Source organism: Salvelinus namaycush, chromosome 31, assembly GCF_016432855.1.
Source record: "Salvelinus namaycush isolate Seneca chromosome 31, SaNama_1.0, whole genome shotgun sequence".
NCBI lineage: Eukaryota > Metazoa > Chordata > Actinopteri > Salmoniformes > Salmonidae > Salvelinus > Salvelinus namaycush.
The window spans coordinates 29,959,724-29,972,326 of NC_052337.1; the positions used below are offsets into that span (position 1 = coordinate 29,959,724).

The 12,603-nt window shown below is 41.2% G+C and overlaps 1 protein-coding gene across 1 annotated transcript in view; it reads right to left on the reverse strand.

Moving 5' to 3' along the window:
* The window catches only part of LOC120025771 (WD repeat-containing protein 5-like), a 38,903-nt gene that overhangs the window by 1,788 nt on the left and 24,512 nt on the right, over positions 1 to 12,603 (reverse strand). Inside the window, exons 6-13 of the mRNA XM_038970411.1 lie at positions 5,458 to 5,547; positions 5,242 to 5,325; positions 3,466 to 3,521; positions 3,226 to 3,272; positions 2,280 to 2,355; positions 1,959 to 1,992; positions 1,788 to 1,862; positions 21 to 108 (exon numbers count right to left, since the gene is read on the reverse strand). Of these exons, the coding sequence (XP_038826339.1) occupies positions 21 to 108; positions 1,788 to 1,862; positions 1,959 to 1,992; positions 2,280 to 2,355; positions 3,226 to 3,272; positions 3,466 to 3,521; positions 5,242 to 5,325; positions 5,458 to 5,547 (550 nt within the window). The remainder of the gene's footprint in view (positions 1 to 20; positions 109 to 1,787; positions 1,863 to 1,958; positions 1,993 to 2,279; positions 2,356 to 3,225; positions 3,273 to 3,465; positions 3,522 to 5,241; positions 5,326 to 5,457; positions 5,548 to 12,603) is intronic.

Below are 12,603 nucleotides of genomic sequence, written 5' to 3' on the forward strand. Positions count from 1 at the left end.
GTTCCATGACTCTCCCCTACCTGTATGGCCCTGTAGTTTCTGTACGATCTCCTTGGTCTGCAGGTTCCAGATGTACACCATGTTGTCCTCCGAGCCAGAGACAATCCACTGAGAGATACAGAGCATAAGAGAATGATACTTCAAAAGAAGCTATTGGGAAAAGCATCATCTCGTAAATCCACCTTTTTTGTCTTATTATTATTACACTGCTCAAAAAAATAAAGGGAACACTTAAACAACACAATGTAACTCCAAGTCAATCACACTTCTGTGAAATCAAACTGTCCATTTAGGAAGCAACACTGATTGACAATAAATTTCACATGCTGTTGTGCAAATGGAATAGACAAAAGGTGTAAATTATAGGCAATTAGCAAGACACCCCCAATAAAGGAGTGACTCTGCAGGTGGTGACCACAGACCACTTCTCAGTTCCTATGCTTCCTGGCTGATGTTTTGGTCACTTTTGAATGCTGGCGGTGCTCTCACTCTAGTGGTAGCATGAGACGGAGTCTACAACCCACACAAGTGGCTCAGGTAGTGCAGCTCATCCAGGATGGCACATCAATGCGAGCTGTGGCAAGAAGGTTTGCTGAGTCTGTCAGCGTAGTGTCCAGAGCATGGAGGTGCTACCAGGAGACAGGCCAGCACATCAGGAGACGTGGAAGAGGCCGTAGGAGGGCAACAACCGAGCAGCAGGACCGCTACCTCCGCCTTTGTGCAATGAGGAGCACTGCCAGAGCCCTGCAAAATGACCTCCAGCAGGCCACAAATGTGCATGTGTCAGCATATGGTCTCACAAGGGCTCTGAGGATCTCATCTCGGTACCTAATGGCAGTCAGGCTACCTCTGGCGAGCACATGGAGGGCTGCGCGGCCCCACAAAGAAATGCCACCCCACACCATGACTGACCCACCTCCAAACCAGTCATGCTGGAGGATGTTGCAGGCAGCAGAACGTTCTCCACGGCGTCTCCAGACTCTGTCACGTCTGTCACATGTGCTCAGTGTGAACCTGCTTTCATCTGTGAAGAGCACAGGGCGCCAGTGGCGAATTTGCCAATCTTGGTGTTCTCTGGCAAATGCCAAACGTCCTGCACGGTGTTGGGCTGTAAGCACAACCCCCACCTGTGGATGTCGGGCCCTCATACCACCCTCATGGAGTCTGTTTCTGACCGTTTGAGCAGACACATGCACATTTGTGGCCTGCTGGAGGTCATTTTGCAGGGCTCTGGCAGTGTTCCTCATTGCACAAAGGTGGAGGTAGCGGTCCTGCTGCTGGGTTGTTGCCCTTCTACGGCCTCCTCCACGTCTCCTGATGTACTGGCCTGTCTCCTGGTAGCGCCTCCATGCTCTGGACACTACGCTGACAGACACAGCAAACCTTCTTGCCACAGCTCGCATTGATGTGCCATCCTGGATGAACTGCACTACCTGAGCCACTTGTGTGGGTTGTAGACTCCGTCTCATGCTACCACTAGAGTGAAAGCACCGCCAGCATTCAAAAGTGACCAAAACATCAGCCAGGAAGCATAGGAACTGAGAAGTGGTCTGTGGTCACCACCTGCAGAATCACTCCTTTATTGGGGGTGTCTTGCTAATTGCCTATAATTTACACCTTTTGTCTATTCCATTTGCACAACAGCATGTGAAATTTATTGTCAATCAGTGTTGCTTCCTAAGTGGGCAGTTTGATTTCACAGAAGTGTGATTGACTTGGAGTTACATTGTGTTGTTTAAGTGTTCCCTTTATTCTTTTGAGCAGTGTATATTTTATTTAAAAAATACCTTTCCACCGGTGACAGAGAAATTTGCAAATATGCAGTACTTTTCGTTTTTGTGGCCGGTGTATGTTTTCAAGCACTGGAATGAGAGGAGAACATTTACTGAAGAGAACAGAAACATTTGAATGAAGAGCATTCCATAACACCATGGCTGGAACATGAAGACATATCCTACCTTTCCTTTGCTGTAATCCCAAAGCTTCAGGGTGCTAAAATAAATAATAATAATCACTGTTAGAAGACAGCATCCCAACAGAAACGATGGTGAATAATTCATTAGCATTTATGAGTGCTGAAGAAGCCTTTTGTTGTACATTTTCTTGAGCGTTCCTTCCCATTGAAATGAAACTCTTTGGTCTAGTCGTACTGGACAGTCCAATAGGGCCCTCTACTGGTGCAGTAGCGCATGACAAAGATGCTGTGGTACTGTATACATGTCATATCCTACTGAGTTTGAGGGAAAGTGACAGTTCTCTACTGATAATCTAACACTCACTTGTCCAATGTGGCAGCCAGAATGTATTTTCCGTTTGGTGAGAACTTCACAAAAGACACCGGGGGGTTGTCGTCATCTGCAAAAGACCGAAGAATTTACTCACAGAAAAATACTGTACACTTTTATATTTCCTATACATTTGATTTTGTTCTATACATTTATCCAAACATTTTCAAGCCAATATTAGAATATTCACACAAAATATGCACATTCTACCAGCAGCGGCATCTTGCGAATAAAAGGCTGTGCGTAATAACGTAGGCCACACAAAAAGCACGTTGTCATATAACTTTTCATTAACAGAATCAAAAAAGCAGATATTCTATGCGTTTCCATCCAATTTATGACCATTGATGGTTTTGGCACAACAAAAAATGCTGTGATGAACAGCAAAAGTGCCCACTATGGTCTTAGCATGCATGCACTCTAGTGCAGCGGATACATGATGAGATTATAAATAAGAGCAGGATCATTTTTATTTGTCAATTGACAGCCAATAATCAATCATCATGTCACCAGCATAAAAATGAACACCCTGGATATCTATTGAGGAAAGCAGCATCTAACTCATCACCTTGCACTTTCACCACCCTGTGAAGTTCATCACAACTTATTTGATCTGTAGCCTAATAAAGTGCATGCTTTTTTAAAGTCCAGGTAGTGGGACGACACAACATACGATCGCGTGACTGCAAATTTACGTCGATATGATGGTTATTCCACAATAAATAGTTTCCACTGCACTTTGTCACATAATCTAATAACAGACAAGAAAATGATCCACCCGTCGAGCGTATTTGATTTTGTCAACATTTAGGAAATGTACCAACAATTTGATAGTTTCCATCAGGCCTGTTGAGACATTTTTATCCGATATGCAAACAAATAAAAATGGTTGGATTGAAACCTGGTTACAGATGCTGCCATTCTGGCTGGTGAAGCTTACCAATTAGTGTTTTCAGACATTGTCCCGATGCTGTGTCCCAGATTCGGCTATGGACAGACAGAAGATATTAACGTCAATACATTTCTCAAACGATATCCAAACACTCCCCATAATTATGTTAAATTGGCCATCATTAAAACGCAGATGCTCTTTTAGGTCATTAAGTTAATACACTTACAGGCATATCTTTGCAAAGTACAGTCAACAAAATACATGTTTTTTGTTTTTTTTATCCCTCACCAGAGGCCATCGTAGCTGCTAGACACAATCAATGAGCCATCTCTGTTGAAATGGACCTACACAGCAACATAGAGCAGATTAGAGATGTACAGTGCCTTCGGAAAGTATTCAGACCCTTTTGCCACATTTTGTTGTTACAGCCTTCTTCTAAAATTGATTAAATAAACACATTTCCTCAGCAATCTACACACAATACCCCATAATGACAAAGTGAAGACAGTTTTTCATGTAAAAAAAAGCCCACACAGAAATACCTTATTTACGTAAGTATTCAGACCCATTGCTATGAGACTCGAAATTGAGCTCAGGTGCATCCTGTTTCCATTGATCATCCTTGAGATGTTTCTACAACTTGATTGGAGTCCACCTGTGGTAAATTAAATTGATTGGACATGATTTGGAAAGGAACACACATCTGTCTATATAAGGTCCAATAGTTGACAGTGCATGTCAGAGCAAAAACAAAGCCATGAGGTCGAAGGAATTGTCCGTAGTGCTCAGAGACAAGATTGTGTCCAGGCACAGATCTGGGGAAGGGTACCAAAAAATGTCTGCAGCATTAAAAGGTCCCCCAGAACACAGTGGCCTCCATCATTCTTAAATGGAAGAAGTTTGGAACCACCAAGACTCTTCCTAGAGCTGGCTGCCTGGCCAAACTAAGCAATTGGGTGAGAAGGTCCTTGGTCAGGGAGGTGACCAAGAACCTGATGGTCACTCTGAAAGAGCTCTAGAGGTCCTCTGTGGAGATGGGAGAACCTTCCAGAAGGACAACCATATCTGCAGCACTCCACCAATCAGGCCTTTATGGTAGAGTGGCCAGACAGAAGCCACTCCTCAGTAAAAGGCACCGGACAGCCCACTTAGATTTTGCCAAAAGGCACCTAAAGACTCTCAGACCATTAGAAACAAGATTCTCTGGTCTGATCAAACCAAGATTGAACTCTTTGGCCTGAAAGCCAAGCGTCACATCTGGGGGTCACCTGGCACTATCCCTACTGTGAAGCATAGTGGTGGCAGCATCATGCTGTGGGGATGTTTTTCAGCGGCAGGGACTGGGAGACTAGTCAGGATCGAGGCAAAGATGAACGGAGCAAAGTAGAGAGATCCTTGATGAAAATCTGCTCCAAAGCGCTCAGGACAAAGGTTCACCTTCCAACAGGACAACAACCCTAAGCACACAGCCAAGGCAACGCAGGAGTGGCTTCGGGACAAGTCTCTGAATGTCCTTGAGTAGCTCAGCCAGAGCCCGGACTTGAACCCGATCAAACATCTCTGTGCAGCAACGCTCCCCATCCAACCTGACAGAGCTTGAGAGGATTTGCAGAGAAGAATGTGAGAAACTCCCCAAATACAGGTGTGCCAAGCTTGTCGCGTCATACCCAAGAAGACTCAAGGCTGTAAACGCTACCAAAGGTGCTTCAAAAACGTACTGAGTAAAGGGTCTGAATGCTTATGTATATTATTAATTTTTGTTTTATACATTTATTTATTTATTTTTTAAATACATTTGCAAAAATTTATAAAACCTGTTTTTGCTCTGTCATTATGGGGTATTATGTGTAGATTGATGAGGGGGAAAAAACTACTTAATCCATTTTAGAATAAGGCTGTAACATAACAAAATGTGGAAAAAGTCAAGGAGTCTGAATACTTTCGGAATGCACACTGACCAGTGTATTAATCAACTACTATAAGCTCATAAGCAGAAAAATCTATTATCTGAAGTACATTGTTTTTAGGTTCATTGAAGGTGTCTATATGTGCATAGTCTCTTACTGCAGAGACTGGGTCAGAGTGGGCCGGCAGGGTCTTCAAGCATTTGCCGGTTTTAACATCCCATATCCGCACGCTCTCGTCAAACTAGAAGAGAACTCATGTTAGCACACAAAGCAACAAATATTCATCACTCCTTGGTAGAAATCAGGGTTGGCAATAACCTTTTCTATGTAAAAATATTACAATAGCAATGCTGCATTAGTAGGTAGGACTCACTGATCCAGACACGATGAGATTGGACTGCGGATTAAAGTTGCAGCAGAAGACATAGTTGCTGTGGCCTTTCAACGTCTTCAAACATTTCCCCTGCAATAGGAAAGGAGTGGGTTTAAATGAAACATGTTCACAGTATGAGCTCATTATGGTCGATCGAGCATCCACTGCATGGAGGGTCTCGAAGTAGCGATTATGATGCAACTGCAGAGAAAACAGTTGAAGGTAGTTTAGGGAGCCATCGCTTAATAGCATTAGTGCAATGCCTGGAAGTCTACCAGAACAGCAGACTTCCTACCAGTCATTGCGCTACAGCTAGTTAGCATTGGCTTGGGAAACTACCTCTTAACTTCCATCCTACTGGACGCAGAGACATAAAAATTGTATTCATGAGTTCATCTGACTCTTGGTAAGTAGAAAAAGTAGCCAAAATCTCACATTATCCTTTTAACATCATGACAACGTGGGCGGGGGAAAAAAATCCCTACCCAGTGGGCTTTCGACATGATAAAGACGTCTTTTACTAGTTGAAATCGGGTCGAGATATCTTATAACCAAATCACAACCAGATGAAGATGTTTTTTTCATGACGTCATTTAGACATCATAAAAAAATACATCTTATTTTGATTGATATCTCTTTTTTGGTTTAAATCTGATTCAACTACTGACCAGTTATCTAAATGCTACCGAATTAATAGAAACCAATATATACTGAACAAAAATATAAACAACATTCAAAGTCTGGGTCCCATGTTTCGTGAGCTGAAATAAAAGAACCCAGAAATGTTCCATACACACAAAAAGCTTATTTGTCTCAAATTTTGTGCACAAATTTGTTGATTAAACAGCATGATAATTACACAGGTACACCTTGTGCTGGGGTCAGTAAAGGTTCACTCTAAAATGTACAGTTTTGACACACAACTCAATGCCATAGATGTTCCAAGTGGAAGGAGCGTGCAATTGGCATGCTGACTGTAGAAATGTCCACCAGAACTGTTGCCAGAATTAAATGTTAATTTCTCTGCCATAAGTTGCCTCCGCAACATTATTTTAGAGAATTTGGCAGTACGTCCAACCGGCCTCACAACCGCAGACCACGTGTAACCACGCCAGCCCAGGACCTCCACATCCGGCTTCTTCTTCTGAGACCAGCCACCTGGACAGCTGATGAAACTGAGGAGTATTTCTGTCTGTAATAAAGCCCTTTGTGGGGACAAACTCCTTATGATTGGCTGGGCCTGGCTCTCAAGTGGGTGGACCTATGTCCTCCCAGGCCCTCCCATAGCTGCACCCCTGCCCAGTGAAAATTTATGTGAAATCCATCAATTAGGACCTAATACATTTATTTAAATTGACTGATTTCCTTATATGAACTGTAACGCCGTAAAATTGTTGAAATTGTTGCGTTTATATAAACATGTCCATAGTGTTTGTAGGCCATGCCCCCCATTGCATATAAGACACTAGAACAATTATTAAAATTGTTTGTAATGTTATTTTTCAGCAGGGCTTACATGATTCAGCTTTGCACACTTGGCAAACAGCTGACAGAGCGCACCAAAGCGGGTTAGGGTCTTCGTGGCATACTGTAGTCACCATATAGTCACCAGACTGGGCTCGGGCCTATTCTGTTTGAGACCCGGGGGACTTGGCATGGACTCGGACTCAGGGGGGCTTTATGCGGGCTGAGCTCTTCCCAAGTCAGACAGAACAATATTACTCTGGGCTCCAGCTAATGGTACTCGGTCAGAGTCCACTTCAGTTTATCTGGACAGATTCACTTTTTAAGGAGTAGGGCCATTTTAGGTTTTTATTCAGCAGGTGATGAAATATCAATAAAAATAAAAATAAACAATGAAGTGATATATTTAACCTCCAAGTCATTGAATTTGCTAGGTCATTAAAAGCTCAAATTTGTGACAGTTTCTGCAGTCCTATAGCTATCAGAGATGGTCCCTAATTTAGATTTTTTTCTGATGCTATAAATGCTTTTACTACAGGCTATGGTAGTGTTTTTCAAAGTTGCAGTCCACCCAATTGAATAGTGCACATTCACTTCCACATTTTGTCTAGGCTACCAGCAAAACATGCACAATAATACAGGATACCCTTATAACATTTCACTGCCTTTAAAATACAGTAGAACTGCAGTACAATTAAATAATGGTTTAATTAATGAAATAGCTTGCTGTGTGTTGGCTTCTAATAGTAATCTTTGTTAGCAAATTGCACTGTTTATTGTACACATTTTCTTGTTAAACTGTTTTGATGTTCTATTATGACAACCCCCCCCCCCCCAAAAAAAACAGAATTTAACAAACAAGTAGGCCTGTCTTATTTCAGTATCCTACTACAATCCACCAGGATTTACAAAACCCTGTTTTTAAATGGCATTCATTTCCATCAATAATTACCCCTGAAATTATTGCACCTGAATTAGACCCTGAAAAAATGACCATTATATTTTTCCTTAAAACCTCTCTGGGGTAGGGGGCAGTATTTTGACATCCGGATGAAAAACGTGCCCAAAGTAATCTGCCTGTTAACCTTTTGCCACTATAGGGGGTGCTGTTTCGCATTAGCATAATTTGCTCTACAGATTAAACGGCTTCCTACTCAATTCTTGCTCGTACAATATGCATATTATTGTTATTATTGGATAGAAAACACTCTCTAGTTTCTATAGCCGTTTGAATTATGTCTCTGAGTGAAACAGAACTCATTCTACAGCACTTTTCCTCCCAGTGTGTGAGATTTCAGACATCTTGGCCTCTGGTTCCAGATCAGTTTTAAAGTCTGTGTAAATCCTATGAGGATACAAACACTGCCCACGCCTTCCTCTAGATGTCAGTAAGTGGTGACAATTTGAATGGAGTCGATTGCGCAATCAGTGCCTCTATAAATCACCAAATACCGGAAGTAGCGTTCTTTTGGACTCTGCGCTCAACGCAAGAAGGACATCTGACTGACCTTTTTCCAAGCCTTGGTTTAGCCAGTAATATAGCGCCGGTCATGTTTTTACTCGTTATAGGTGTTAAAAACATCATAAGGTAGTTAATTTAAACCGTTTTATAGCAATTTATATCCGTTTAGTGCGATTTTGAGGCATTTCTATGTGATGCTCTTTGAAGCTTTGGGCACGTTTCGGGGTCCCGGTCGAACGTTAGTGGGCATTTCGACGGACAGAGGACATCTTTCGACCAAAAGAAGATTAGACCCAAGAAAGGATACATTGCCCAAGATTCTGATGGAAGATCACCTCATAGTAAGAAATATTTAAGATGATAAATCGTTGTTCTGTCGAAAAATTTTAAACGCATATTCCGCCATTTTGTTTGGTATAGCTTCGCTTGGCGAACCCTGTATTGCACAGTAAGGATAATTTTAGAAATGTAATTCAGCGATTGCATTAAGAACTAATTTGTCTTTCGATAGCTGTCCAACTTATATTTTTTTAGTCAAGTTTATGAATAGTTATCCATGAGACAAGATCACTGTGAAAGATGGCGTCCAACATTTTCAGGCTAGTTTTGCTAGTATTGTCATTGTATAACCACGGTTGTTTGTGGCTAAATATGCACATTTTCGAACAAACTCTATATGTATGTTGTAATATGATGTTACAGGAGTGTCATCGGAAGAATTCTGAGAAGGTTAGTGAAAAAATTAATATATTTTGGCGATGATAACGATATCGCTCTCTTTGGCTTGAATCAATGGTCGGGTAACGTTTGCATATGTGGTATGCTAATATAACGATTTATTGTGTTTTCGCTGTAAAACACTTAGAACATCTGAAATATTGTCTGAATTCACAAGATCTGTGTCTTTCCATTGCTATGTGCTGTGTATTTTTAAGAAATGTTTTATGATGAGTAAATTGGTAATACACGTTGCTCTGTGTATTTATTCTAGTCGAGTTGTGATGGTGGGTGCAATTGTAAACTATGATTTATACCTGAAATATGCACATTTTTCTAACAAAACCTATCCTATACCATAAATATGTTATCAGACTGTCATCTGATGAGGTTTTTTCTTGGTTAGTGGCTATCAATATCTTTATTTGGCCGAATTGGTGATAGCTACTGGTGTTGAGAAAAAATGGTGGACAAAGAAAAATGGTGTCTTTTGCTAACGTGGTTAGCTAATAGATTTACATATTTTGTCTTCCCTGTAAAACATTTTAAAAATCTGAAATGGTGGCTTTATTCACAAGATCTGTATCTTTCATTAGGTGTCTTGGACTTGTGATTTAATGATATTTAGAAGCTACAATTTACTTGTGACGCTATGCTAGCTATGCTAGTCAGTGGGGGGGTGGTGGGGGGTGCTCCCGGATCCGGGTTTCTGAGGCAGTAAAAGTTAATTAGGCCCAGAAGCTAGGATATGCATATAATTGGTAGATTTGGATAGAAAACACTCTAAAGTTTCCAAAACTGTTAAAAATAATGTCTGTGAGTATAACAGAACTGATATGGCAGGTGAAAACCTGAGAAATTTATCCAGGAAGTGGGATTTTTTAATGTTTGTAGTTTTCCATTAACTGCCTATACAGTATCCAATGACTTAGGACTCAGATTGCACTTCCTATGGCTTCCACTAGATGTCAACAGTCTTTAGAAATTGTTTCAGGCTTGTATTCTGAAAAATGAGGGAGTAAGACCACTGAGTGAGTGGACCCTGGGAAGTCCCAGAGCTGTTTGCTGCGCACGACCGAGAGCGTGCCTTTCTTGTTTTCTTTTATATTGACAAAGCTATTGTCCGGTTGAAATATTATTGATTATTATGACTAAAAACAACCTGAGGATTGATTATAAACATCGTTTGACATGTTTCTACAAACTTTACTGATACTTTTGGGATTTTTCGTCTGCCTGTATTGACTGCCTTTGAGCCAATGGATTATTGAACAAAACTGAGATTTTTGGATATAAAGAGGGACTTTATCGAACAAAACAAACATTTATTGTGTAACTGGGAGTCTTGTGAGTGCAACCATATGAAGATCATCAAAGGTAAGTGATTAATTTTATCGCTATTTCTGACTTTTGTTACTCCTCTACTTGGCTGGTAACTGTTTAATGTTTTGTGTGCTGGGCGCTGTCCTCAGATAATCGTATGGTATGCTTTCGCCGTAAAGCCTTTGAAATCTGACAACGGTTGGATTAACAAGAAGTTAATCTTTAAGCCGATGTATAAGACTTGTACGTTTTATGAATTTTTATTATGAGTATTTCTGTTTTTGAATTTGGCGCTCTGCAATTTCACCAGATGTTGGCCAGGTGGGACGGAAGCGTCCCACATACCCTAGAGCTTCTAAGAAATTAACATAATGTGTGCAGTAATTGTAATTTAATTTCAGTAGCTAAATAAGTAGGTAGGCATTTCAATTCTAGCTAAAACTTGGATTGGAATCTGTGATTCACATGCAGCAATAGATCTCTGCGCAAAGTCGGCCAGCTTGCTCGAGCGCATCTGTCAACATTCCATAAGGCAGTTGGGACAGAGGGCCCATTAGCCTACACAACACAGCTGGAAAACGACAGTTTCTCAAAATGTACACCTTTTTTTTTTTTGACTGCTAAGTGGTAGTCCTGGTTCTCCTGCATTCTAGTTTTACTTTTGTAAATTAAAGCGGCGGTTTGTTGGGGAAAATATTTGCTATTTTAGCTAGCAAACGTTACCCCCCGGCTAATCCTCCATGGACATGGTAAATGTACAGTTTTAACTGTTGGAGCCATTGGTTGTAGCTAGCTAACTTAGCTAACGTTTTGACCTTTTGATATCTGTCAAATATACCTGTGAGTCATGACAAGTTTCTCCCATTTCTCTCTTGCTCATTCTCTGTGGCTCAGCCAAACTCAAACTTTCCCAGTTGCAGAAGAGATTTGCCAATTACTCCCATTTCTAACAATGTGTTGCGGGAATGATATAACTTTTGGGAAAAAATGATATTTAATGTTTTTATTGCCTCTTTACGCACTTTAAATTTTACTTTCTTTAAGACTGCCAAGCTGTCCTCAATTTGGGGAACCTCTGTCCGAGACAATGTCCTCAGGATTATGGAGCGGTGTGTTTATAAAAAGTTGTTTGAATATTAATGTGTTAGGATTAAAGCAAAACTTTACCATTTAGGGATTAGTTAAAACATTTAATTATCCAACTACTGTTTCATTTTTGTTATCCTCTTAAAATGTTTCAGATTGATGACCAATTAATTAAATGTCCCACTTCAATATGAAGGGACAGAGGAACAAATATGCCTTTGCCACCACGTGTGTGTGCTCAATAGTAGTTGGTAAGTAAATATGAAACGTTGAGACATTTGACAAACAATGAGACATTTTTAGTAGACTATGAGTGTTAAATATATTATACTGTGCGTTACTGTTCTGTCGTGTCCTGCATTCCCAATCATTCATTCATTTTCTTCTCTTTTTATGCTTACAGTAAGTGTCATGAAAAGCCATACAACTCTGGAGGTCGATCTGTTGTTGGCCCCCTGGAAAGTCCTAAAATATGCCCCTGACCTTCGTGGTGGAGGACGCAAAGTATGTACATGAGCTTGTTGCTCTATTTTGAAGCTATAACTGCCACAAACTTCTTCAACTGGAAATACTTTTAGCCAGCTGAGTCCACAAAGTGTCTTTATGAATGTCCTTGTCTAGTTCTTTAAAAATCTATAATTGATGAAGTTGTAATGCGCTGATTCTCTTCACTGCAGATCTGACCCATCACACCACTCTTCAAGAGGACCACTACGCTCCAGATCTGACCCATCACACCACTCTTCAAGAGGACCACTACGCTCCAGATCTGACCCATCACACCACTCTTCAAGAGGACCACTACGCTCCAGATCTGACCCATCACACCACTCTTCAAGAGGACCACTACGCTGCAGATCTGACCCATCACACCACTCTCCAAGAGGACCACTACGCTCCAGATCTGACCCATCACACCACTCTTCAAGAGGACCACTACGCTCCAAATCTGACCCATCACACCACTCTTCAAGAGGACCACTACGCTCCAAATCTGACCCATCACACCACTCTTCAAGAGGGCCACTACGCTCCAGATCTGACCCATCACACCACTCTTCAAGAGGACCACTACGCTCCAGATCTGACCCATC